Below are 25,630 nucleotides of genomic sequence, written 5' to 3' on the forward strand. Positions count from 1 at the left end.
AAAATAATAGAATATAAATAATTTTAAGTTACAATGGCATTATTTTTGAAATTCAATCAAAAAAATTATTGTGCATACTAGTACAAGAGCGTACAGTAAAAGAAATTTATAAACTCATTATGTATATATATATTAAAATTTGTATGATTCGAAATTAATTGCAGGAAATGAAATATACATTTCCTAGCATGTTAACACTCATTGAACAAAATTGCATTATGATGCAATATGTATAATAATAGTAAACTAAAATGTATTTATGTGTGAGTGTATGTATATATGTACTGTTGTATTTTTATTGTTGTAAATGTGCGCACGCATCTTTAACAAAATCTAATTTTACACTGACAATGAGATTCATAATATATTTATGAAATGATATAAGATCAAAATGAATAAATATAAAGCTTAATTAATTGATGTTAATGTCTTTTTTAAAAGCTTTTAACTAATATTAAATATAAATAGTTTTCTTTTGACAAAACTATGAGTATTTATCTCTGAGCATAAGATGCAACAATAACTGAAAATGTCGGATGTGATATCTTGAACTATGATGGCCAGGTTTGAGGACAAAATTCGGAGGGCTAAGGCAAAGAACAAACAAACCTGCACATGAGGGCGAGAGCCTGCTGTCTCTGCACCTGATTCCGTTGACTAGCCATTTGCTGCAACACAAAGGACCATAGGCCTTCTATTGATATCCCTCCCCCTTACATACATCATCTTTCAATCACATTTCAAATATCCCCCAAGCTCTTTTACCACTCTAACTTCTTTGCTCAACTACTACTCCTTTTGTATATGCATTGAACATTTTATAGATAATCGTATCATAATAAATAAAATAAATTACTAATTGTAAGTTATAAATTACACACTCAAGAACTTATGTGTTTTAGAAATATTGTGTAGTACAATTAAAAAATTATTTGAAAAGGAAAAACACGAAAAATATGTATGCTTTAAAGAGAATATTTCAGCAATTAACAAATGATGCTACGAACAAATAATTTTTCTCATGTCATAAAGATCACTTGTTAACCGACATTAGAATAAAAATGATTAGTAATTTATAATGAATAGACTAAATGGTTAAATTATATTTTATATATGATAAAATGAAATATAAATGCTCTAAAAGAAAGAATAATTGAGCTCAGAAGGGTACAGTTATTAACTTTCTGAAATCATCCACAGATTCATGCTCAAAAACATGTCCTCCTCGCGCTGGTACAGCTCTGCTCCCGCCGACTACTATTTCAAGATATCTAACCTTTTCATATGGTAGCAACTCAGGGAAACGTTTAGGAGTGTTTGATCGTTAGGCGGATTCGTATTGTTTCTGGCTTGACTTGGTTGACACTAACCTGCACATTAGCAATAAAACTTGCTGCCGCAGGACCAACTTATTCTTCTGCAGGGAGAAAAAATTAACCGATCAGAGTGAGGTTCGTGTTCGTTTATAATTTCTTATGATTCACTTTACTCGCATGTTTAACGAACACAAGTACAATATAATAATAATAGCAGAAATTGATTATTACTCGGCGGGGCGAGCTAATTTTACAAGGACAAATGTAAATTGCAAAACTAAATTATGCATACTAAATAATTTTTGTTTATTAATTTTGTAACATTGGCAAAGAGCTAAATAGAGGAAACATTATATATTTACATGTATTATTTTTTAACATTCAATAATAAATGAAAATTCATAAAAGTGACCCAAAATAGTTTCTGACTCTATAAGTGTATATGTTAAATTTATTCCACTATGCATTCTATATTCAATATTATGTTAAATGTTCATTAAAAAAATAATGTCTATAATAAAGTACTATTATGCAAATTATTATAAAATGTACTAAAAAACAAAATACTTACAACTTCAACATCAATTTTTATGCAAGTTCTTCAAGATTTTTCTCTTATTTTTACTCAAGTGCTATACCTATTTTCTTCAATATAAGAATGCACAATAGAATACAAAATATATGTTAGGCGAGTAAAGCTTATTAGTCTCGTACAAAAGAAATACCTGTTGTTGATGAGCTAATGTCTGTTTCATGAGAACCATCTTGATGCTTTGTTCCATGGCATATTTCTTCGCTCTGTTCACTGTATCTTGCTGTTCTGATGTAATTTTTGGTAGACCAGCACCTAAGATGCCAGGTAATGTAAGGTATTTTGCACCAGGACCTAAGCATAACATATTAAGAAAAATATTAGACAAATTGCATTTTAATTGATTACAAATTAATTAAATATAAAAAATTCTTTGTCAGATCTTATCAGCTATATGTCCATAATATTTTGTCACTTCAATATAACTTTAGTTGAAATGATTGGATATTAAGTGTCACAAATTTTATTTACATCATTCAAAACAGTCATAATTAAAACTAGTATAATTATATTATGAGGATACATACCGGCTACAACTTGACCTATTTGATTAAGGTCATATATAGGGCCTGGCAAGAAGTCTGTTGCATTCCCTACAAAAAAATTTGGTATTAGAAAAATATTATACTATAATGGATATTTATTGTCGCTACTTCCACCATCACATTGCACATTTATAAAACATTAATATATCATTCATATTTTTGTGAAGGTAGAGGTATTATATTAATGGTCAAATTTTAATTTTAATATTCTAACTTTGTGAAATAAATTTTTGTCAGTTTTATTTTTAATGTATCGATTTTTATATTACTATATTAACCATATTATTAACTGGTTACTTGATTTAGAAAATAATTACGGCAGATAGATTTTTGGTAGCTTTAAAGTCTGCGATATTCTTGTAAAATGACTGTCTTATAATAATTGAACTAATTCTGCTTATAACATCACAATTAACTAAAGGAACCATAACAAGTAATAATATTGTACAGCAATTCCAGCCACACATAGGATCTTCCTCCAAACTGTAAGTTCAAAAGAATTAAAATAGTCAAAATATACGCAATATAACAATTGTTTAAAAGTGTTTTTTTTTAAATATATATGTGTATATATATGTATATATATACACAAATGCATTAAGAATGGAGAAACAGAATTCTCCTTCTTCGCCTAACTATCAGAAAAAATGAAAGTGCACTGTATAATTTTTTAAATCAGTCATGAAATCTTTTGCAGTAATTTTATAACAGTCTACAAAAATGTATAAGTAGAAGTTATTTTAAATGTAAACTTTTTAAAAATATTTCACAAGCCAAATTCAATTGGAGTTTGATTATAATTTTAATTGCTAATTTAATTATCAGCCTCAAAACATTAAACCACTTATAATTACATTAGATACTTTCGTTTTATACGATCATAACCAATTTGGTCTGCTAGTCTCTGAAACAGAAATCAGAACACGTTGAAACGTTTTGTTAAGATTTCTCCGTTCTTTCTTATTTTCTTTTATTTTTTTTTTTTTAAATTTTCAATTTTGTGAATTAAAATTGTTAACTTTGTTCAATTGTTTGATTTACAGCTAACCGTATTCTGGGCTGAGCAATGACGGTTGCGCGCAAATTATCCGAGATTGAGGCGATGCACATATCTGCAAGCACAAAGCAAAGGAGAACACTCTCAGTGCATTTTCTGCGCCATTTTCTTAGATTTTGCCTCGTTCAACCTATCTCGCAATTAATCCTAACACTTTTTTTTATAGCAATGGCGATTATAGATATTAATAACAGCTATAACATTAAGTATGTTCTGTTTTCAGGCAGATATGAAAAAACTTAATAATTGCACGATCATTACTTCACAAAGTTAGTAATATAAAAGACAATTATACATCCTATACAAATTTTCATGAATTTAGATAATACTACTAGCACTTAGGCTTAGTATTTAGAATAGAATAACAAAAGTTATTGTGTGTGTGTGTGACTAAATAAAACATAATAATCTTACAGCCTGACTGCATGTATCCGTCATTTAGACTGTTTAAGTCTTTCCCTAAATTTCCAATCACCCTGATTATAATATCAGGTATCTTCTCAATCTCATAAACTTACCTTTTAAATTTCCTGTTTTAATAAATTTATATCATTTAATAAACATCTTGAGAGAGATAAATATCGCCATTGCTCATCTTAATTACAAGTCTCTTAAATATACATTAATTTATCCTACCTGTAATATATTATTAATATTTGTATAAAAAAAAAAAATATAAAATTTAGGAAAAATTACTCTTATTACTCTATGCGGTTCTATTATTGCGTGCATGTATTATTTTATAATTCCATTTCATTTATGTCAGATTTAACTTTTCATTTTTAGCGTCATAAATGTAAAAAAGTTTTAAGTAGTACAATTATATCTATAACACCAAAATTATTGAACATAATTTTTATAAAATAAACTTGACTTTATAGAGATATATGAGACTCGTAATTAGGATCATAGAAAGGACTACCCTAATATGCTGACCTATCTAAAGTATGCATCATATATGGTACTCGATTGATGCTGTGTGAGTGGGAGTTTGCAAAACTCTGATTTGTTCTGTTCAACGAATGTAGCGTTCTCTTTCTTTGTTTGGCGCACGCTCATGATCACAGCTCAGTCGTAGGCCACAGATTCTGTACTGTCTCTCCGCTGTAACATCTCAGAACAGAAGGACAACCATACATTAGTTTTATTCAGGGCCAACGATCATCTAGAACCCTAACCTATCAAAATTTAATCTGAAACTGCAATAGACCACTTGACTGCTACAATTTGCCAGCATTTAAGACAAAGCTAGCACCTGACTGCCCTAAGTAAATGTGATCAAAGTATTTGCCTTCGTCATTCCCTTTTTGTTTAAAAATTACACCTCCTGTCGCTTGTGCATATACCATGTTTTCCACACATACATATATGTGTATGATTTTTTAGTGACTACGGAGATACAGCAATTTAGCTGCTTTAGCAATATACCTTCAACTCTAGACTTCTTGCTTGGTGGTTCCATATTATTTTGTGAAGTTGGTGCCTGCGCAAACAAATAACAAAAATACAAAAATTAATATCTTGTCTTAATATACATCATCCATGTACAATATATTTTATAGTATAGATAAAATTAATTCAAATAATGCACATATGTTATAAAAATAATTATAACCTATTAATCTCTTTAAGGCAAACAAAAATAACAAATATGTGAACATTTGGTTCAAATCCTATAGAAAAGCTATTCCCACATATACAATTTTTATGAAATTTTCTAACCATAAAATAACTCACAATTGTTACAAGATAAATAATTTTTTATTTTGTTTATAAATTTATAAAGAAAATTATAAAATAACAATTTCCATGTTATTACTTAAATTTAAAAATTCGACTTCGAAAAATTTAAATAAATTAACGTACCGTAACAAACGTAAATATGAGACAAATTAATATTATGAAAGATCAGTGATATAAACATAAATAGTTAAGTATTTAAAAGAATATATTAAATACTATTACTAAAAATACTATTAATAAATAATATACGCATTTATATATGGCTAAAAACAATATAAAAATTTGAACAAGATCAATTATTAGTACATCTAAGATCGGAGATATGTTGAATATCTAAACCTTTTTTGCAACGGCCATAGTTGTTCGATACTTCACTTTTCTTTGCTATTACTAAAACCTTTCATAACATGTAATTAAATTTAGTCGTATATTTACCATGGCCATTGTTCCGTTCATTATCCTTTTCAATTGAAAGAAATAAAGAGTATTTTTAAATTCACTAAAGTAATAAATTGCACGCGATGCTGACAAACTGACTCACACCCGAAATTCTCTCCTCTACGGAAGTTGCACAAGGAAGACACATTAACGCTATCCTTTTCTAAAGTTCAAACTAATATTAAATATCTTCTGTTAAGAGTAATTATGATCATATAAATTGTATAATTTATAAATAACATTATAAATAATCATCTGTATCAGTCAAATCATTATTATCCTTCATATATTATTATTTTATAAAACTTTTTTAACGCAACTTGACTTACGTAGTACCCTTTCAATGGAAGACATGCGTTTATGGGTTAGGACTTGAAAGATAGAAAAACAAAATAATAAATTAAGAAATTATACTATCATGGATACGGACGGTTTCCAAGTGAGAATAATTGATAATGAAAAGGTAAAAGTTAGGATTTTCTTTCATGTCGTAGTTTTCCATAATAATCAAGTTTCCTGCACCTATTTATATACAAATATGTGTAAATGTATAAATGAAATAATGAATGAAAATCAATTTTACATACATTCATATTCATAAACAATTAATGATATTTAAATGAAATTTTAAAAGGGAAAAGGTCTTTTTGCAACACGTTTATACAAAGAAGGTAATATAATATTGGAAGAAAAGCCGCTGGTATGTTGTCAATTTTCATGGAATGCAGAATATGGATATTTAGCATGTGACAATTGCTTGAAACCTTTGGAGACTGCAGAAGAAAATGCTCGTAGATTAACTAGTAAACCAGACATAATCCTACCGCATATGGAATGTTGCGAAACCAAAAAGAATTTGATTACTGAATGTTCTGCTTGCGGAATAAAATATTGTAGCAATGAATGTAAAAATGAGGCAATAGAAAGGTGACTATATTTCTATATTATTAATACATATTTTATTAACACTGATTACATATAATTTGGTGCATAGTCGGTTTCATAAATATTCGTATCTTTACTATTTGTAAAGGAAATTAGTTGAAACCAAGCGACTTTTTCAGATATCATAAAGTATTGTGCTTACAATCAAGGGATAAAAATGATGATCATCCATTGTTACAATTAAATGAAACATGGAAACAAATGCATTATCCACCTGAAACTGCAACGATAATGTTATTAGCTAGAATGATTGCTATTGTTATTCAGACTTCTGACCAAGGAGATATTTTACAAACTTTTTCACAATTTTGTCATCGTACTGTAAACGACACTCATGAAATAGCACACAATTTATTAGGTGAAAAATTTATTGGACAAATCGATGTATTAAGACAGTTGTTACAGAAAGCATTAAATAATGATCATACATTGAATGTATGTAACAAAAATATCCATATATAAATAACGTTATAATTATTAAAATACTACTTTGTTATAAGTTTAATTTTTTTATTTACAGTGGTTTACACCAGAAGGTTTTAGAAGTTTATTAGCTTTAGTAGGTACTAATGGTCAAGGAATTGGTACAAGTGCATTTGCTCGTTGGGTAAAAAATGTTAATGTTTTAGAATTACCTGAAAACGAAAGAATACACGTGGATAAATTTATCGATAGACTTTACGATGATATGGAAGAAGGTATGTGGAATAAAAATTATATTTTTTGTTGGAAGTTAATTACTTCATAAAAATTGAATGTAATATAATATTATTTTTCTTTTTTAAGTGGTTGGTTCCTTTTTGAACAATGAAGGTTCTGGGCTTTATGTTCTTCAATCAACTGTAAATCATAGCTGTTTATCAAATGCAATTGTTGAGTTTCCTTATTCAAATAGCACCTTAGTATTAAAAGCTATACGTGACATTCAACCTGGAGATGAAATTACTATAAGTTATCTAGAAGACTGTGAACTTATAAGAAGTAGACACTCTAGACAAAAGGCTTTAAGCTCTTTGTACTTGTTTATTTGTTCTTGTGATAGATGTCAATCGCAAGCTGGAGATCCTGATGAAACATCTGATGATGATGATTATATGTAATAATAATAATATATTGATTATATTATTTATAATTATTTTCTAACACATATTATAATGGTGCTTTTAAATCATTTAAATCATTAACATCTGCAAATAATATCAACTGTAACATATATATATATATATATTATAGATAGTATATATTACTCAGTTTTACATTTTAATCAATTTTAATATAATAATAATAGTAATAAAACATAAATCATATTAATAAAAGAGTATTAATTTCTAAAATAATAAAAATGTATCAATATTCTCGAAATAAAATAAAAAATAAAAGTAAAATCTCTGATTATTTATAATCTAATGAAATTAACGTAAGTATTATTTACAAATCAAAAATAAAATATGCTATTTTTAACTAGAATTCTTAACCTTTCATTACGAGCACAGAATATACACATAAAAATGAACTTGTATCTGTGTTTATGTGCATTAAAATTAGTATCAAAATAGTATACAATATATAAGTATTCATTATTATTATTTTACATAAAATAATCGTCAAATCATCAACAGAAATTCTTGTTTATTTTTATCAAAAATTTATATACTAATTACTGCAAGTTATCAATTATATTAATTATTATTCTCTTTGGAGATATGTCATCATTCAAAACTGTATTGGCCCTGGATTTCATCTAACGTATAGATGAGAGATTGAAAAGTGTAAGTTCAATCTACTAACACCAAACACTAACGGACATTAACCTACATAAGCTTATACATCAATATTACAGGTGCATGGTAAGAATGGCACTTTCCTGTTGCATTTTTAGTTCAGTTGAAAAGTAGTGAACAACCTTAAATATTATCTTATATATTTTTACAAGCATATAAACTTCTTCTTCTTCTTCTTTTTATTAGGACTTCGTTCTGTTATAATAGCTTTTTTATTGCTATTTCCGAGAGCGCTTTATTGTTAAGCATATAAACTTATCAATTTATTTGGTTATATAGATTTAGTAATTCATGATTTTTTACTTCTTTTGTACTTTTTGAATTGAGAGTATTGTGTTTACCATTAATATATGGTTGGTGTAATGGTATATTGTATATATAATAAAACTATTTTATAAATATTGTTTATTATTTTCTAAATATTATAAAATTTTTATTCTCCAAGTGTCAACATATTCCTTCCCATAAACATAAGATTGGAAATATAAGAAGGTAAAGGAGGGAGAAGTATTCCTCTTTCAAATAAATGTATTAAAAAGATAGCTATATTTTCACTACGAAACTCCCACCTAAAAATATATATTTTTAAATATTTTAATGTTATATTTAGTTCCCAAATATATATATCAAATGTATTACTAAATACTATATACTATATTGTATATTAGATATGCTACAAATATACATATATTTGTGTATATATATATGTTGGCGTTATTTTGTGAAATAACTAGCTAAATTCTGAAATAACTATACTGATCTGTTCTCAAATATAAGGAGGAGGTATAAGAGGTTCATACTTCAACTCGATAATATATGAATTTACAAGGAAACGAGGAGTTAAAATATGAAATTTAAATTTGATTCGTACAATAGATTCAATAGAACAGCATGACTAGTAGAATATTGGTTTTCAAAGTATATGAAGAGATAAGAACGGATAGCTATGAGCATTATTGTAGAAAAAAAGCAGACAAAAGATGGAAGAAATTTCAATCTTATACTTCAACTACTCACCTTTTGTGAATTCATATAGAACCTCGTTATTTCCTAAAACTACTAGTTTTAGTGTGTAATAACATTTTTTTTATATGCTTTCCCATAAAAGCCTAGTTATTTCGGGTTAATTTAACGCTGACACATGTATATATGACAGTTTTTGATAACATTTATATTTCTACATAAAGACTCACCCAATTTGAATAGTATTGTTTGGTAAACGTGATGCTATTTCTCTATCATAGATAGAAGTATTTGCTCCATTAATAACGAGTGTATTTAATGTTGGTGGGTCTAAACCAAAACGATTTTCTATAAATTTTCTCCTTTGTCGTTCTTGTGTAAAATCTATACCTGTTTTTCTAAAATATAGAAAATAATAATATTAATTTAACATAAAATATTGAAAATTGACAAGATTATTTTTTAAAAATAAAAGTAAATATATTACCTAATAATGGGTTTGGCATTTTTGTACATTGGTATATTCATGATATCTGATAGACTTACTGCACCTTGTTTTCGTACTCGAAGTAATCTCATTAATGACATAAGATCTTTGCCATTTAAATCAATGCTTTTGTTTTTATTATAACCCATACTTTGCGTTATTGCATCTACAAAAACTTGAAGTGTTTTTTTCTGTGCAGCAAATATATATTTTTTATCCAAAAATATAGCAAAATAATTAGCTGGGGTTTTTAAACTATCTTGCATTACAAGTTTTATACTTAAATACATGATACCATTAAAAACTACAGCATCAACTTCTATTTTTTTAGTCGTAAATTTTAGTCTATTAAGCTTTTCTTTTACAGTTTGTTTAAAATCTATAGTCCCAATGTGAGGAGGCTCATTATTAGAGCCTGATATACCGTAAGTATACCAACACCTTCGTTTATGTCTACTTATTTCTACAAAATAATTATAAATAAGAAGAAATTAAAATGATTCAAAACTTAATAAAATAAGAAACATAAAAGATCATAAGAATTTACCAATAAGTTCTAATCTCATTAATCGTTGTTTCAATTCTTTTTCCTTTACATTGTTATCCTTTAAAAATAAATTAAAACAAAAATTAGAATGCTTTAACAATATATAATAATGAACAAATACATATTTATATGTAAATAAATCAAAAGTATTAAATAAAAATATGTCAAAAACAATTACATTAATTATTTTTTCTAGAGCAAAAACAACATTTGCAGTTATAAACTGTTCATGTTGTTTTACCAATCGAGACTTCAAACGATTCCATGTTGTTTCTGGAAAAACTGGTAGTACAGCATCTTCTAATTCTTTAAATTTAAATTTACGGATAACATTCTTGATCCGATGTTTTATCAAAGTTTCAGACACTGAAATGTTAACCTCTTATGTCAATTTCTTCAATGCTAATAGTAAAATTTTATGAATTTAAAATGTATCAAATTGCATACTAACCTGTTGGCATTATGCTACTAATTAATAAGAAACTGGTTCTACATTAAAAAATAAACTTCTAGGCAAGGCAAGAAGTTTATATTAATACATAATGATTATTAAAACTGTCCTCTAATATACTTTTCACCATTTTTTGAAACCGCCTTTTTTGAAGATTCGAATTTTTCCGATCGTACCCGAATGCATGCGAATCGGCTAATAGTACTAAAAATAAACAAGGAAAGTGCACTAAGTATATTTTCAGTGATCTAACAATTGAGTAATAAAATTTTTTCTGGACATTTATCATTCTTTATAAAACATTTAAATGACGAGTTTTTCTGATATATCCTATAAAATCTATGTTTAATCACATAAGAATATAATATAACCTAAAATTTATGCTGCACCTAACTAGAAAGTTCAAAATTTATATTTAAAAAAAAAATTATTCAGGTAATTATGATAAATTAAATAAAAATAAGAGAAAGAAAAAGAGAAAAAGAAAAAGGAAAAAGACAAATTTTAAATAAAGAATATTCAGTTTGTACGTACACTTTTTTATTCTTTTCCAAACTACTACTAATTGATAAAATATAAAGACATGATTCGTATGTAAACAATACATGTTGAAAATCAATATGAAACCAAAAGATATATATTACACATAGAGCAATAATTATTTTAAATTTGATCTCATTTATTTCCCCACCCCCAGATAACCTTGACAAAGCCCGTAAGACCAGCTTGTCCTCCTTTCTTAGCTTGATCACCTAGTTTGTCACTCAAATCTGGAAATTCAACCATATTGAAAGCTAAATCAAAAAATAATGGTTTACAAGGAATGCTTTGCATTGTCGGCGGTAGTTTATAAACATTAGGTTGTTTTGTAAGTAATGCACTATCTTCTCTGTATTCATGAAGTCGTTCATATAATGGTTTCTTGCTTTTTATAAATTTATTTATTCCTGGTTCTTCATCTTGACCATCTTCCAAAACACTATGAGCATGAGCAGCATATTGAGCACCTTCAATCGATATTTCTAATTTATTCAAGGCTTCTTTTAAATCTGTAGGCAAGATATTGATATGTTGAAGAGCATCTTTTACATGTTTTAAAGATCTCTGATATAGTGCCATTGCTTCACGCCATCGATGAAGATTAGCTAGAGATTGTGCCATATAAAAACATCTGAAAGCTCTGTAAGCTTTAGTTTTAGCTTCCTGTTCGAGTGCAAATTCTTTATCGTCTTGTAACTGTGATATTTCAACTAGATTATGCAATGCAGCTTCATACAATCTCACAATATCTTGAGGTTTAGCTTTCTCAGATTCTTCAGCTACTTTCACTAAAGCTAAGTTACGTTCTAATGTACGAGATAATCGAATATATTGTAAGTAGGTAACTAAATGCTGAGATGGAGATACTTTGTCATTATCTTTGTTTTTTAATTCATTTTTAAATAAATCTCGCACAGCTACAATTGCATCTTTGCAATCTATAAGATGTGCTTCTAAAAGATCAATCTTAGCTTGATTGGTCGCTGTTTTTTCTAATGTTTGATTCAGTCTAGAATCTGCTATCAATAGACCAGCAGCTCTGGGAGGCACAGTACCACACGATTTGCCACGCCATGTAACTTCTTCAGTATTTGCTTGCTTTTCACGTGTTTGAGCAATCAATGAATCTAAGCCAGCTAATAGCTCTCCGCTTAATTGTCCTCGCATTTGCATAAGATCATCAATGGCAGTAGTATCTCCTATGTTATAGGCACAATATCTTAGACTTGGTGCAAGTTCTTCAACACGTGCATTGTACATCAATCGTTCCTTTTCCGATAAAGCAGAAGCTAACTTTCCATAAACTACTTGAGCTTTTTGTAAATTTTCCATTGCACCTTTCCATAACTGCAATTCAAAATGCAATGATCCATGCATCCAAGCAACATATGCTTGAGCTTCCAGTTTAGTACGAGCATCGCTGTTTATGTTCTGAAACATTGACATTATATAAATATTTCCTATTTTTTTTTTTTATTTTTTTAACAACTACATACATACTTCTATCAATTCTTGCAATTGTAGAGAATACGTAGCAGCTTTTCTTAATTTTGATACTAAGTGAAATTTCTTCCTTGATTCCGTATTAGATTCTTGTCTTAACTGCATTGCATAACTCCATGCACGTTCAGATAGCATTAATGGAATTTGCAGAAATTTATCATCACTAACCATTGCTCCTGTAATATCTTTTCTTTTAAAGTGACGTCTGTCACCTTGTGGAACTTTAAGAACTTTACGCAAACGTCTAAGTCTCCTTGAACAGTAACCTCTGTATCTTTGATAGTCCCCATGCCTCAGTCCATGTTGTTGTTGAGCTTCCTTTATAATTTTTAAAACTATTTACATATTAAGGATAAGTAATACTAACATTAAAAAAAACTGCAATAATATTTTAAGTAAAAATAATTGTTCATTTAATTATTGTGATTCGCATTGGGATTTAATATAAACTTATGAGTATAGTTTGTATATATATATAAAATTAATATATATAAAATTAATTTTTATAGCATTATTATTATTATTAAATAGATCAATTAATTATATTAGTTCTGCGTCAGCAAAAGGTTAGGAAATAACATATGGATATATTCAACTTATTTAAAAATGGGGTTATTATAATAATTTAATAAAAGGATACTTTCTAAAGAATATGTTTGCTTTTTTTTCGGTAGCACTGTATCCTGCATTTCATTTTCATTATTTGAGTCTGGAATTTTTTCAACACCCATTTCTGTAACACGTCTACAATTAAAGAGATTAAACTAAATCAGATTCGTATATAGAGTTTCGATTACTTTTTCACCACTATTTTTATAGATGCACTACTGTCAGTTTTTATAAAAATGTCTACTGTCCATTTATGAAAAGAAGTTCCCTACCTAGATACGAATCTCATTGGTTAGCTACCAGAAAGGTGACTTTCACTACAAATGGACAATATATAAGTATTATGTATATACATAATACATACATTTTACTAACATTATCATAAATAAAAATGTACAATTAAGAATAATATGAGATAGATAAAATATAATTAGTAGGGAAAATTATCTAGAATTTATCTTTATTTATTTCAAATGATATAATATACGATTTAATAAGAAATAATACAAAATTGATAAGTATATATATAAAATTAAAATATCTTTAAATGAATTTCTAATAAATAATCTTATATTTAATATCTACATATAAACCGAAATATATATATATATATATATATATATATATCTAATAATATTTAAAAATTCTTTCAAGATTGACTTTTCTGCGCATGCGTTTTAGATGACGGTAATGAGTGGCAAGTGACGTGGCTGGGATATAATAGCTCGGGTTATGCGTTCACCAATTGAATGTCGCATAGTTTTGGTATTTTATAAACTGATATCAATTAAATATGAGAGACTAATATAAATATCGTGTATTCATATAATTAATAGAATTTCAAGAAGTAAATACAATTATAAAAAAAAAGTAAGTTGAATTTTTTAACCTATAATACATTAAGCAGATATGAAGTAAATCTATCAATTATAAATATGCTTATGAATCGTATGGATTGACAAATAATCTTTGTTTATAATTATAGTAAAATGACAACGTATGAGGATTTCATTCAACAAAACGAAGATCGCGATGGGGTTCGTTTTACTTGGAATGTTTGGCCATCGTCACGTATTGATGCTACTAGGCTTGTTGTACCTCTAGGAACTCTTTACCAGCCTATTAAAGAACGCCCTGATTTACCACCTATTCAATATGATCCAGTTTTGTGTACTAGATCTACGTGCAGAGCAATTTTAAATCCATTATGTCAAGTAGATTACCGTGCAAAACTATGGGTGTGCAATTTATGTTTTGGAAGGAACCCTGTAAGAAATACATTTATATGAAATATTTATCTAACAATAATTGCAATTGTTTGTAATTATGCTTATGGCGCATTCTTGTGCATTTAGTTTCCACCTCAATATTCAGCTATTTCGGAGCAACATCAACCGGCAGAACTAATTCCTATGTTTTCAACAATAGAGTATACTATAATGGTAAAAATATTTGTATTATATATCATTAAAAATACTTTTATTTTTCCATTTAGATATTTATTCTGTTTATATTATTTTTTTCAGAGAGCACAGTGCCTTCCTCCTATCTTTTTACTTGTTGTTGATACATGCATGGATGAGGAAGAATTGGGTGCTCTTAAGGATTCACTTCAGATGTCTTTATCTTTGCTTCCACCTAATGCTATGATTGGTCTTATTACTTTTGGAAGGATGGTCCAAGTGCATGAGTTAGGTTGCGAAGGATGCAGTAAAAGCTATGTGTTCCGTGGTACTAAAGATTTGCAGCCAAAGCAGGTTCAAGATATGCTTGGTTAGTATTACCTTATATATTCTGTCTTTTCTATCCAAATTTCTTTTATTTATCATCATTTTTATTGTATTAGGTATTGGTAGACCAATACCTGGTCAAAATCCAAATCAACAGAGAGGTACCGGCGGACAACCATTACCACCAGCTAATCGTTTTTTACAACCAGTGCATAAATGTGACATGAGTTTAACAGATTTACTTGGAGAATTGCAACGTGATCCTTGGCCAGTTGGACCTGGAAAACGTCCATTGCGTTCAACTGGCATGGCATTAGCTGTAGCTACAGGACTTTTGGAAGCTAGTTATGCAAACACTGGGGCTAGGTTGGTAATAGAATAGTATATTAGTAAACGATAATAGTACGACATTTTTATATATACTCTTTGGTATGAATATTAATAATTTTTTTAGAATAATGCTTTTTGTTGGTGGACCATGTTCTCAAGGCCCTGGCCAAGTTGTAACAGATGATCTTCGTCAACCTATTAGATCGCATCATGACATTCAAAAAGATAATGCAAAGCATATAAAGAAAGCTACTAAACATTATGATGGTCTTGCTTCTCGTGCTGCAACTAATGGTCATATAATTGATATTTATTCATGCGCTCTTGATCAAACTGGATTATTAGAAATGAGACAATGTTGTAATTCAACGGGAGGACATATGGTAATGGGAGATTCATTTAACTCGTCGCTTTTCAAACAAACATTCCAACGAGTGTTCACAAAGGATGCTAAAGGTGATCTAAAAATGGCATTTAATGCTACTTTGGAAGTTAAAACATCGAGAGAACTTAAGGTTTCCGGTGCTATTGGTCCGTGCGTTTCTTTGGGTATAAAGGGCTCTAGTGTAGGAGAACAAGAAGTTGGTTTAGGTGGTACATGTCAGTGGAAATTCTGTTCTTTGACACCATCGACTACAACAGCAATTTTCTTTGAAGTTGTAAATCAACATACTGCACCAATTCCGCAAGGTGGAAGAGGTTGCATTCAATTTATTACACAATACCAACATAGTAGCGGTCAACGAAGAATTAGAGTTACAACTATAGCTAGAAAGTATGTATCATTGCATAAATTTTGTATTGTATTATTTTTTTTGTTTATAATATTTTTAATTATAGTTGGGCAGATGCATCTACATCGTTACATCATGTAAGTGCAGGTTTTGATCAAGAAGCAGCTGCAGTTCTTATGTCACGTTTAGCCATTTTTAAAGCTGAAAGTGATGATGGCCCTGATGTTCTAAGATGGGTGGACAGAATGCTTATAAGACTTGTTATTATTTCTTAATTACTATTTTAATTTTATAACTATCCAACATTACATAAAATACTAATATTTATTATTTATAAATTATAGTGCCAGAAGTTTGGTGAATATTCTAAAGATGATCCAAATAGTTTTAGACTCGCAGAGAACTTTTCATTATATCCGCAGTTTATGTATCATTTACGTAGATCTCAATTTTTACAAGTATTTAACAATTCACCAGACGAAACAAGTTTTTATAGGTAAAATTAATTTTCCCATATTTATTTATTCTTTTTCTTCTATATGTTATAGATATTATTTAATTAATTACTTTTTTATAATAGGCATATGCTAATGCGTGAGGATTTGACAAATTCTTTGATAATGGTACAACCCATTTTATATAGCTATGGGTTTAGTGGTCCACCTGAACCTGTGTTACTTGATACTTCATCAATTCAACCGGATAGAATTTTATTGATGGATACATTTTTCCAAATACTCATATTTCATGGAGAAGTATAAATATTTTTCTTGCTTTTAGATTGTCATATAATATTGTAGTATACATTATATTTAAGCTACATTTTCTCTAATAGATAATAGTACAATGGCGACAGTTAAAATTTCAAGATTTACCAGAATATGAGAATTTCCGTCAGTTATTAGCAGCACCAGTAGATGATGCTGCTGAAATACTTAGTGGAAGATTTCCGGCACCTAGATATATTGATACAGAACACGGAGGCTCACAAGCTAGATTCTTGTTGAGCAAAGTAAATCCCAGTCAAACTCATAATAACATGTATGCCTATGGAGCGGTAAGTTCATTAAAGAAATTTGTATCTTATGTTATGTTTATTTTAATTTATTTTATTAAAGAAATCAAAATTATAATTTATTATAAGTTCGTAAAGTATATTTTTGTTATTACGAAAATTCGTTCTCATATATGTAAAAGTTTTAGTTAGCAAATAATATCAATCATATGTAACTAATTTTGTTTTATCACCACGATCCTGTGAACCAGGGGATGCCGTTACCCAGTGGGGTGTGTTTTTCAACTCATTTAATAATTGCTTTTTTTTATAAGACTTTAATGCTTCGGTGGTGGAATTTTAAGAAATATTGTTAAATTCTTTAAATGTGGCAATTGCATAAATAACATATGTGGAAATTGTTTATCATATCATTTATGATAGCAAAAATAAAATTGATTATATTATTTATTATTTATATTAATATCTTTCATATTTATTCATGCATAATATTCTTTTTAATTGAAATGAATGTAACATGATAAATAGGTTGAGATACATAAAATGCTAAGGTTTGAAAACTTTAATAACTTATATAATATTAATAACTAATAATTCTATAGCTTAACATGCGCCAATATGAAATAGTTTAACATAAATTGGTGTTTTTCATTACAAACTTTTAGCATTTCTGTGTCTTATATATATGAGGTGGAGGGTTTAATTTATAATTTTATAAATTATTTTTCAATTTTTATATTTACTAATTCAATACGTTATTATTTTTAGGAAAGTGGAGCTCCTGTTTTAACTGATGATGTCAGTTTGCAAGTATTTATGGAACATTTAAAAAAGTTGGCTGTTTCTTCTACAGCATAATTCTTACATAGATATCTGTATAATTATCGGTCTCTATACATAAAATTTTTTCTAGCTATTATTAGGAATTATTAATTTTTTATATTTGGATGATTATCAAATATATTAATATATAAAATTTTGTAAATGTATCTAAAGATTTTCAAGAAACATGCAATTTATTTAAAACTTAAATGTATACAGTAATTCACACAATGTATTTTTCTGCATTTTGGTTTTAAGATCAGTGATTGTTGATTATATAAATATGAAATTGTGTAATAATAATATAGTATATTTGTTAATATTAATCCAATTGTTTGCTTTCTTATGTTATGGTACGCTTCAAATTGTGTTATGTGTAATACATAACATATGTATGATAACACAAACAGTATATAATATCCATATGAATCACAAAGATAAAGATGTAATATTCATTAAAGAAACGGAGAGGATATACATTATATTAGATGTATTAATATTCCTCTATAATAAATTTTTAGAATATACAATAAATTTAGCTAAGAAATCTTATAGACATTTTCTGTTCAACATCTGTTCGTTCCAGTACCTTGCAAAATTCTTCCAAAGAAATCATACCATCTCCATTTTCATCAGCTTCAACAATCGTACGTTCTGCAATGCTGGTGAGTTGTTCCGCGCTATATATACATATATAAACAAGCATAGTAATATGTATATATACATATATATCTAAATTTTCATCTGAATTTTACTTATTCGCAAATTCTATATATATATTTTCCTACCTAATATTAGCTCCAACCATCATGTGCAAAATAGCCAGTAGTTCATCTTTAGATATTAAATCGTCATTATCCAAGTCATACATTTTAAAAGCAACTACAAATTTAAATTATTAAGTAATTGTTACACAATTAGCTAATTATACTTTTTAATATTTCTTAATTTAATTCATATTAATAGAGAATAAATATGAATAAATTTGTGAATAATGTGAAAAAAATTGATACTATTACGTACACTTTAATTTTTCCTGTCTTGAATTTAATCTATTAGGACTGTTTTTTTTTATCGGTCTAAAATGTGCTAGTACTTGCATGAATTGTAAAAAATTAACTCTATCATTTCCACTTTCATCAAAAAAGGCATTCACTATTCTGTCACCAAGTGGATTTATTGCAAGTTCTGGAATCCTGAGAAAATCTTCTCGACTTAATGTACCACAGTCTCCACGATCCAGACTAGTAAACCGGCTATACAAGCGTTCAATCTGATTTGGAGTAACTAGAATAAATGTAATAAAGATGTAATTAAATATGTAGAAGATGTCTCCTAATAGATGGTACAACCAAATAAGGAGATGATCCCACATGTAAAAATAAGTCAAAAAAAAAAGAAAGTAATATTTTTAGCAATTCTTTTTTTGAGAAAATTGGGTGAAGTACATGCACACTAAATTATTTCTTCAATAATTTTGTTTTGCTTACACTCAGTATGCAGAAACAAATATAAACTTTTTTGAACGGAAAGAAAAAATAATAAATGTTTTTGATCAAGGATATCACTTTTAAAAAGTCTTCAATAATATAACATAATTAATGTTAATAAATGTGTTATCCATTAGTTGACTTGTTTATTATTACATATCTAAGCCTGGAAATGGTTCAGCGTACTAAACTCTACCAAATGTTCAAACTTGATTTTTTCAGAAACAGAATTATAAAAAATATCACTCTTTTATGGGCCGACTTATTTTTACATGTAGAATCACTCTCTTGTCCGGATATATTCTGTATAACAAAATCATTTTTTTAGTACATACATCCTGTTGCTTCTTGAATTTGAGCTATTTCTTCTTCACGTAATAGAAGACTAGATTTATTTCCCATTTTATTTGATAAATATAATATTTTAGGATTTGAATATAAATATTATTATATTAGTTATGCAATCACGATTCCATATCCATTTGAAAAAGTTCAAAGTACAATTAAAAAATTGAAAGGTTAGAAGATTGTATTATGTATATAATTATTGTTGACTGCTGTCATGTAATATTCCAGGTAGATTTTGTTCTTTTATCAATTATTTATTATATAATCGGAGATGAAGATCTTTACACACACAATCATTTTTTATTTTTATTTTAATTATTTATAATTTCATAAATGAAGAAACACAATGCATCGAACTATTGTATCAAATATATTGCTTTCTCCATATCATATATATACACACGAAATTACCAACTCATGGTAACTAAAAAAGTGAAATGTTATGCAAGAACATAAAAAAGAAAATAAGTTAACTGATTTAAAATTAGATTATAGGCAATTAAATGAAGTTGAACGAAATGTATAATTTAACAGAAATGCTTATCATTAACTAACTAAATTGTCAATAAAATTTGACATGAGATAACATAAGGATAATAATGCCTCTACTGTATTTGCAAAGAATACACCGTAGATACGCTAACTGGTACCCTTAACAGCACAAAAAAATAAATAAGTGCTCTTAATTGCTCATTAAATTCTCAATCAAAATCCATAATTGCTCATTTTATTAATTAATTATTTAATTAGTTATTAATAATTGAAAATACAAAAAATTTTTTTCTATTTCTAAGCAAAGCAACGAAGTTTGTAACAGCAGAAAAAAATAAATAAGTGCTCTTAATTGCTCACTATTTGCTGAACTTTATTTTATCAAATATTTTTTATTTATCGTTAATTAGTTGAAAATAATTATTACACTTTGAATAATTATGAAATGGCGACGTCATGAGTGGGAGATATGTTATACACATGCGCAACCACAAATTCAAGGCGCAAGCACACTTGGAAAAAAATGAAAATAAAGTTGGTATACCTGCAGGGGATATATTTAAAGTTGATTTCCAAAGTAACAACCTATAACGTAGCAGAAAGAAATAAGTTAATCGTTCATAATGTATAAACAATAGGTAAATATTTTCATTTTTTCATTTTTTTCTGCTGTTGCGGTTCTATGCAAATTTTTTTTTACTGAGTGCATCTGTGTAAAGCAGAAGGGGAAGAGAATAATATAAAGAACCAAGAAATAAATCTAACACTGCGTCACCTACTCGGTTCTAGACTAAACTAAAATTAGTTGGAAAACTTAATAAGAGTTTCAAAGGCTTGTTCTTAATGTGTATCGAATTAATATTTTATCTTCACTTTAAAAAATTGTAATGCATAAGCATTCTTTTATGTTATAATAAAAAATAATTTTAATAATATCATTTTTATTAAATGCAATGTTCTATTTATGATGACAATTAAATACAATTAAGTATCGAATAGATTATTTGTACTCCTTCAGAAAGTGATTTTAGTAAAAACTGAGTATATTTAAAATATATTATAAATTAATATAAATTATATATTAAAAATTATTTGAATTATTAAAAGATATATGTAATACGAAGTCAGTCGACATATAATAAGATAAACAAATTTTTATGAGATATCAGAAGCAAGTAAATATTGTTGATTTATATTTTTCATTCTATATATCTTAGTTGTAAAAAATGGTAGAAAAAAGATGTGCCTCTAAAATGTGTTTTAATAGTACACGAGATTCACCACAAATACAGTTCTTCACATTTCCTACTAATCAAGAATAGTAAGCTCCTATATTATAACCTAGCCTATTAATTAAATGATATATAACTTTCTCATTCTTATTTTATTCTTACTTACATATTAATTATATTATTATTAATTATTAATATATTTTAAATAGTGCTCGCATTTGGGCAGAAGCATGTGGTATACCAGAATTAATGCGCAAAAGTAAGACTTCTATTAAACGTTATGTACTCTGCGCTGAACATTTTGAGGATCACTGGTTCATTGATCCTGAACGTAAAACTGCATTTAATAAAACTAAAATACCTATACCTACAATATTTAAAAATAATTTGAAAGAATGTATATCAAGACAAAGCAATGCCTCAATTGATACAAATATTACCAAAAGCGAAGACACTGTAGAAGATTTAAAAGACTACATCACGCATAATGTAGAAAAAAATAAGCAATCAAATACAAATCTGTCAGCGAAAAATAAAAAATCTTTATGTTCTGTCTCACTGGTATGTAAAAACAAATCTTTTGAAATACTACAAAGAATATGAGTTTAACTCAATATTATTTATGTATTATAGATAAATGACATAGTGAGTAACGTTAAAGATAGCACGATAACTGCAGTTGCAGAGTCGCATAATGATGACACTTTGCAAAAAGATGTAGAAGAATTGTGTCGCCTTTGTGCATTGCCTACATCAAGTAATATGCTTCATTCTATTTATGATAATGATATGGATAAAAAAATTAATACAATTTTACCACTTCAAGTAAGCAAATGCAAGATCATTCGTTCATAGATTTTTATTTATCTATTGAAATATTTTTAGTTATTGCATTACTTTGAACTGAATTTTCTTTTTAGTTAGAAGTACATAAATACGATGGTTTACCTCAAGAGATTTGTCATTTATGTGTACATAAAGTTACATTATGCTATGATTTTATTCAACAATTTCTTGATGCAAATTCTAAGTTATTAATGCATAAGAATGAACGACAAAATGAACAAGCCGAAGATAATCTACTTTTAGCTACCTTATCTGAAAGCTCGCTGGTAATAATAATTTTTAAAAAATACAATTCTTCTGATTTTTTAAAAATATTATAATTCAACATTAACTCTCAGTTTTCAGCAACAGAACCGATATGTGATAATGTCCATTTAGATCAAGACAATTATCAGAATATAGAAAAAACTAGTTATTATACTTATATTCCGGCACATAAAAATAAATCCTATATTAAAGATGAAAAAGATGTTAGAAATCATTCTACACATTATACGGAGTAATATTTTTGACTTTTTAATATTATTAAAAATTAATTTTTTTTGTTTTTAAATCATTTTATATTATTAAATTATAATTTTTTTTAGGCATTCATACAATTTACCTTTAAAAAGTAGTCCTGAAAGAACAAATACGTTACACAAATTAAATGAAATAAATATCGAAAATGAAACTAAATATTTAAATATCGACGATGCATCGAACGATATGCAACATGGTATCATTACAAAAAATAATAGAATAATCTATAGTTGCAAGACGTGCAATAAAATATGTTATACCAAATCTGAATTACATAGACATAATGAAACGCATAAAGAAGAGAACAAATTTTATTGCGCGCATTGTCCTAAAAGTTTTCGCGTTAAATCTTTATTAAAGCAACATATGTGTTCTCACTCTGGCACGAGGCCGTACGTTTGCGATATATGTGGAGCAAGTTATAATAGACGTGGTAACATGGGTCAGCATAGAAAAACGCATTTTGTTATCGAGAATGGAGAACCACGTTTGATTAAAGAAGGTATCAGATGTAGTATTTGTAGAAAAAAAGTTAAGTCTCTTCTTATGTTAAAATATCATCTTGCAAAGCACAATGGTGAAAAGAAAGCTTACGTATGTACAATTTGTGGAAAATGCTTTAGTACAGGAAGTCAATTAAAGGTGCATCAATTTCTTCATACTGGTGAAAGACCATATACTTGTTCTGTATGTAAAAAAGGTTTTCGAACCGAAGCAATAATGAAACAGCACTATTTGGCTCTTCATACAAACGACTATCCACACAAATGTCCATTTTGTGACAGAAAATTTAAGCGTCTGCAATCATTAATTGTGCATAAAAGAACTCATACTGGAGAACGTCCTTATCCTTGTCCAATATGTGGTCGGGCGTTTGCTCAAAAAGGAGATATGATGAAACATACCAAGATTCATAATCCGTCAGTAAATAAGCATATTAAAAATGAAAATAATTATCTTCAGATGCAAGTTATTGAAAATAACAAAATTCAAATACGATCAGCGATATCTGAAGAAATAACGATATTTGAAATAGAAGATGACGGATTGTCGAATGAATTTAATTCAGAAAATTTGAATAAGTAGCAATGCTTTTTTACTAAAAAGATAATAATGTCTATTATATTTTTTTTTTATAAAATATTTAATTTCAATTGCATGTCAAATATTTTTGAAACAATCGTCTCTGTTTTCTATAAAATTTCATTATATAATAATTTTAAAATATTTTCTAAAATCTTTCACATTTACACACAGATAATATTAAAAAATTCCTTTATTGTAATTTACATTATTATTATTTATTAGTATACATTGGTAAAGCAATATAATTTGTATAAAATTATATGCATATTTGAAGAAAGAAAAAAAAATAGAAGGAAAGCAAATTGAAAATGTACTTTTTAATGAAAATCCATTAACATCTTCATACTTAATTTCACAGATACCATATATGTCTCACACACACACGTGTACGCGTGATTTAAGTATAAATAAGAAAATTCTATTATTGTCCTGATCAAAATCTATGTACAAAATGCACAGGTTTTGGGATATTAAAAAAGATTCATGATAATATCGCAAAAAAGATATGTTGGTATGCTAAAATAAAAAAAAACACAATAGTATTTGACAAAAGGTGAAGATATCTCTTTAATACTAATAAGAATAATATAATGTTTTAATATTGCGCATATATAATAATATAATGTAAATTGTACAACCATTCTAATATATATATATATATTTATATGATTAAGGCTTATATATATATATGTCATATGAAACGGCGATTATATTTTTTAAAAAAGAATTTACGTTTACACTAATTTCTAAAAACTGCTTGCATATAATGCATGATTGAAATATGATATATATATATATATATATATATATATGTGTGTGTGTATATATTTAGGTGTCTAAGATCTCTCCGACTAAATGGTATCAGTTTATTTTATGCATAAATTTCCTTTTTTTCGTACATAGAATACGCCGACACCGTTTCCCTGGAAAAACCTTAGAAAACAGCCTCTATATATATATATATATATATCAATCTCTCATTAAACTTACCCCTAAATATAATTAATTATTAGTGGCAAATACTATTCATTATAGTATACTAGGTTTTTCCCTTTTTTTTGATATTTTTCTTTTTTATAAATTTAAAATCGTTTATCCGTGCACTTAACGTGGCGTTGGAAAACCTTTTGAATGACTTTCTTTCTTTCTTTTTCTTTTTATAATATTTAATCGTATCATTTGTAATTAATTTTTGTAATGATTGAGTCATTGTATAACGGACGCATAAGAATACATATATACAATCCATCAATATATCATATATAATCAATCAATCAATCAATATATATATATATATGTATATATATAAAAAAAAGAAACAAAGTATATAAAATAAAATGAAACATTTTGAGTTAATTCCTTCTCGTTATGATCACACACAATCGTTGATGAGAAATAAATTTATAAGGTAAAACGATGTTATCAATTTTTCTTTTTACAAAAATAAATTAGAACAAAGTTAATGA

General features: G+C 27.5%; 7 protein-coding genes across 12 annotated transcripts in view; 3 read left to right on the forward strand and 4 right to left on the reverse strand.

Annotated features, from left to right (window-relative positions):
* Nucleotides 1-5,826, reverse strand: part of LOC106783696 (poly(U)-binding-splicing factor half pint) — a 9,176-nt gene extending 3,350 nt beyond the window's left edge. The window contains exons 1-6 of one of the 4 annotated variants that reach the window (XM_014742476.1): nt 5,689-5,826; nt 4,939-4,993; nt 4,447-4,623; nt 2,436-2,501; nt 2,042-2,202; nt 610-668 (exon numbers count right to left, since the gene is read on the reverse strand). In XM_014742476.1, coding sequence (XP_014597962.1) covers nt 610-668; nt 2,042-2,098 — 116 coding nt within the window. In that variant the 5' untranslated portion in view covers nt 2,099-2,202; nt 2,436-2,501; nt 4,447-4,623; nt 4,939-4,993; nt 5,689-5,826. Of the gene's footprint in view, nt 1-609; nt 669-1,370; nt 1,418-2,041; nt 2,203-2,435; nt 2,502-4,446; nt 4,624-4,938; nt 4,994-5,688 lie in introns of those variants that run through there. The other 3 variants (XM_014742475.1, XM_014742474.1, XM_014742478.1) reach the window with 3 other exon arrangements.
* A 167-nt stretch (nt 5,827-5,993) lies between these two features.
* LOC106783697 (SET and MYND domain-containing protein 5) lies at nt 5,994-7,878 on the forward strand. The gene is made up of 5 exons (XM_014742479.1): nt 5,994-6,154; nt 6,326-6,618; nt 6,756-7,071; nt 7,157-7,334; nt 7,423-7,878. Exons 1-5 carry the CDS (start codon nt 6,110-6,112, stop codon nt 7,734-7,736), a joined length of 1,146 nt encoding a protein of 381 aa, XP_014597965.1. The 5' UTR covers nt 5,994-6,109; the 3' UTR covers nt 7,737-7,878.
* A 166-nt stretch (nt 7,879-8,044) lies between these two features.
* On the reverse strand, nt 8,045-11,189 carry LOC106783672. Its single transcript, XM_014742432.1, has 6 exons — nt 10,866-11,189; nt 10,593-10,780; nt 10,415-10,472; nt 9,868-10,330; nt 9,611-9,778; nt 8,045-8,986 (listed from the first exon to the last, which is right to left on the reverse strand). Exons 1-6 carry the CDS (start codon nt 10,873-10,875, stop codon nt 8,851-8,853), a joined length of 1,023 nt encoding a protein of 340 aa, XP_014597918.1. The 5' UTR covers nt 10,876-11,189; the 3' UTR covers nt 8,045-8,850.
* Nucleotides 11,190-11,383: 194 nt separating this feature from the next.
* Nucleotides 11,384-13,866, reverse strand: LOC106783675 (signal recognition particle subunit SRP68). Its single transcript, XM_014742435.1, has 4 exons — nt 13,790-13,866; nt 13,549-13,652; nt 12,906-13,243; nt 11,384-12,836 (listed from the first exon to the last, which is right to left on the reverse strand). Exons 1-4 carry the CDS (start codon nt 13,804-13,806, stop codon nt 11,541-11,543), a joined length of 1,755 nt encoding a protein of 584 aa, XP_014597921.1. The 5' UTR covers nt 13,807-13,866; the 3' UTR covers nt 11,384-11,540.
* A 332-nt stretch (nt 13,867-14,198) lies between these two features.
* On the forward strand, nt 14,199-18,421 carry LOC106783673 (protein transport protein Sec23A). 2 transcript variants are annotated; one of them, XM_014742434.1, is made up of 11 exons: nt 14,199-14,387; nt 14,503-14,785; nt 14,873-14,959; nt 15,044-15,290; nt 15,364-15,613; nt 15,702-16,352; nt 16,418-16,571; nt 16,656-16,807; nt 16,892-17,066; nt 17,147-17,368; nt 18,095-18,184. In XM_014742434.1, exons 2-11 carry the CDS (start codon nt 14,507-14,509, stop codon nt 18,182-18,184), a joined length of 2,307 nt encoding a protein of 768 aa, XP_014597920.1. In that variant the 5' UTR covers nt 14,199-14,387; nt 14,503-14,506. The 2 variants fall into 2 exon arrangements, with proteins under 2 accessions (XP_014597920.1, XP_014597919.1); XM_014742433.1 differs by lacking the exon at nt 14,199-14,387 and having other exon boundaries at nt 14,507-14,785; nt 18,095-18,421.
* LOC106783676 (calcineurin B homologous protein 1) lies at nt 18,324-20,402 on the reverse strand. Its single transcript, XM_014742436.1, has 4 exons — nt 19,974-20,402; nt 19,172-19,435; nt 18,937-19,030; nt 18,324-18,828 (listed from the first exon to the last, which is right to left on the reverse strand). Exons 1-4 carry the CDS (start codon nt 20,038-20,040, stop codon nt 18,684-18,686), a joined length of 570 nt encoding a protein of 189 aa, XP_014597922.1. The 5' UTR covers nt 20,041-20,402; the 3' UTR covers nt 18,324-18,683.
* Nucleotides 20,403-21,080: 678 nt separating this feature from the next.
* LOC106783715 (zinc finger protein 569-like) lies at nt 21,081-24,204 on the forward strand. Of its 2 annotated transcripts, none has more exons than XM_014742502.1 (6): nt 21,081-21,116; nt 21,920-22,271; nt 22,344-22,535; nt 22,631-22,822; nt 22,895-23,055; nt 23,144-24,204. In XM_014742502.1, the coding sequence occupies exons 2-6, from the start codon at nt 21,960-21,962 to the stop codon at nt 24,162-24,164; spliced, it is 1,878 nt and encodes a 625-aa protein (XP_014597988.1). In that variant the 5' UTR covers nt 21,081-21,116; nt 21,920-21,959; the 3' UTR covers nt 24,165-24,204. The 2 variants fall into 2 exon arrangements, with proteins under 2 accessions (XP_014597988.1, XP_014597987.1); XM_014742501.1 differs by lacking the exon at nt 21,081-21,116 and adding an exon at nt 21,604-21,799.
* The last annotated feature ends 1,426 nt before the right edge of the window (nt 24,205-25,630 follow it).

Source organism: Polistes canadensis, unplaced genomic scaffold (genome assembly GCF_001313835.1).
Source record: "Polistes canadensis isolate GaletaPanama2010 unplaced genomic scaffold, ASM131383v1 scaffold_24, whole genome shotgun sequence".
Classification (NCBI taxonomy): Eukaryota; Metazoa; Arthropoda; class Insecta; order Hymenoptera; family Vespidae; genus Polistes; species Polistes canadensis.

Bases quoted from the DNA above. Each gene is read 5' to 3' on its own strand.
- LOC106783715 (XM_014742501.1), top strand. From the start codon at position 21,705: ATGGTAGAAAAAAGATGTGCCTCTAAAATGTGTTTTAATAGTACACGA. The intron at 22,272-22,343 runs GTATGTAAAAAC...TATGTATTATAG, and splicing joins CTTTATGTTCTGTCTCACTG to ATAAATGACATAGTGAGTAA. The intron at 22,536-22,630 runs GTAAGCAAATGC...TTTTCTTTTTAG, and splicing joins ATACAATTTTACCACTTCAA to TTAGAAGTACATAAATACGA.
- LOC106783675 (XM_014742435.1), bottom strand. The intron at 13,244-13,548 runs GTATCCTTTTAT...ATATGTAAATAG, and splicing joins GCAAACATATTCTTTAGAAA to TTTTAAAAATTATAAAGGAA. The intron at 12,837-12,905 runs GTATGTATGTAG...TCAATGTTTCAG, and splicing joins AATTGCAAGAATTGATAGAA to AACATAAACAGCGATGCTCG.
- LOC106783676 (XM_014742436.1), bottom strand. From the start codon at position 20,040: ATGGGAAATAAATCTAGTCTTCTATTACGTGAAGAAGAAATAGCTCAA. The intron at 19,436-19,973 runs GTATGTACTAAA...CATTTATTCTAG, and splicing joins AATTCAAGAAGCAACAGGAT to TTACTCCAAATCAGATTGAA. The intron at 18,829-18,936 runs GTAGGAAAATAT...ATGTATATATAG, and splicing joins ATGGTTGGAGCTAATATTAG to CGCGGAACAACTCACCAGCA.
- LOC106783697 (XM_014742479.1), top strand. From the start codon at position 6,110: ATGGATACGGACGGTTTCCAAGTGAGAATAATTGATAATGAAAAG. The intron at 6,619-6,755 runs GTGACTATATTT...CGACTTTTTCAG, and splicing joins AAAAATGAGGCAATAGAAAG to ATATCATAAAGTATTGTGCT. The intron at 7,335-7,422 runs GTATGTGGAATA...TTCTTTTTTAAG, and splicing joins TTACGATGATATGGAAGAAG to TGGTTGGTTCCTTTTTGAAC.
- LOC106783673 (XM_014742434.1), top strand. From the start codon at position 14,507: ATGACAACGTATGAGGATTTCATTCAACAAAACGAAGATCGCGATGGG. The intron at 14,960-15,043 runs GTAAAAATATTT...TATTTTTTTCAG, and splicing joins CAATAGAGTATACTATAATG to AGAGCACAGTGCCTTCCTCC. The intron at 17,067-17,146 runs GTATAAATATTT...TTTCTCTAATAG, and splicing joins TACTCATATTTCATGGAGAA to ATAATAGTACAATGGCGACA.
- LOC106783672 (XM_014742432.1), bottom strand. The intron at 10,473-10,592 runs GTAATTGTTTTT...TTATTTTTAAAG, and splicing joins CTCTAGAAAAAATAATTAAT to GATAACAATGTAAAGGAAAA. The intron at 9,779-9,867 runs GTAATATATTTA...TCTATATTTTAG, and splicing joins AATGCCAAACCCATTATTAG to AAAAACAGGTATAGATTTTA.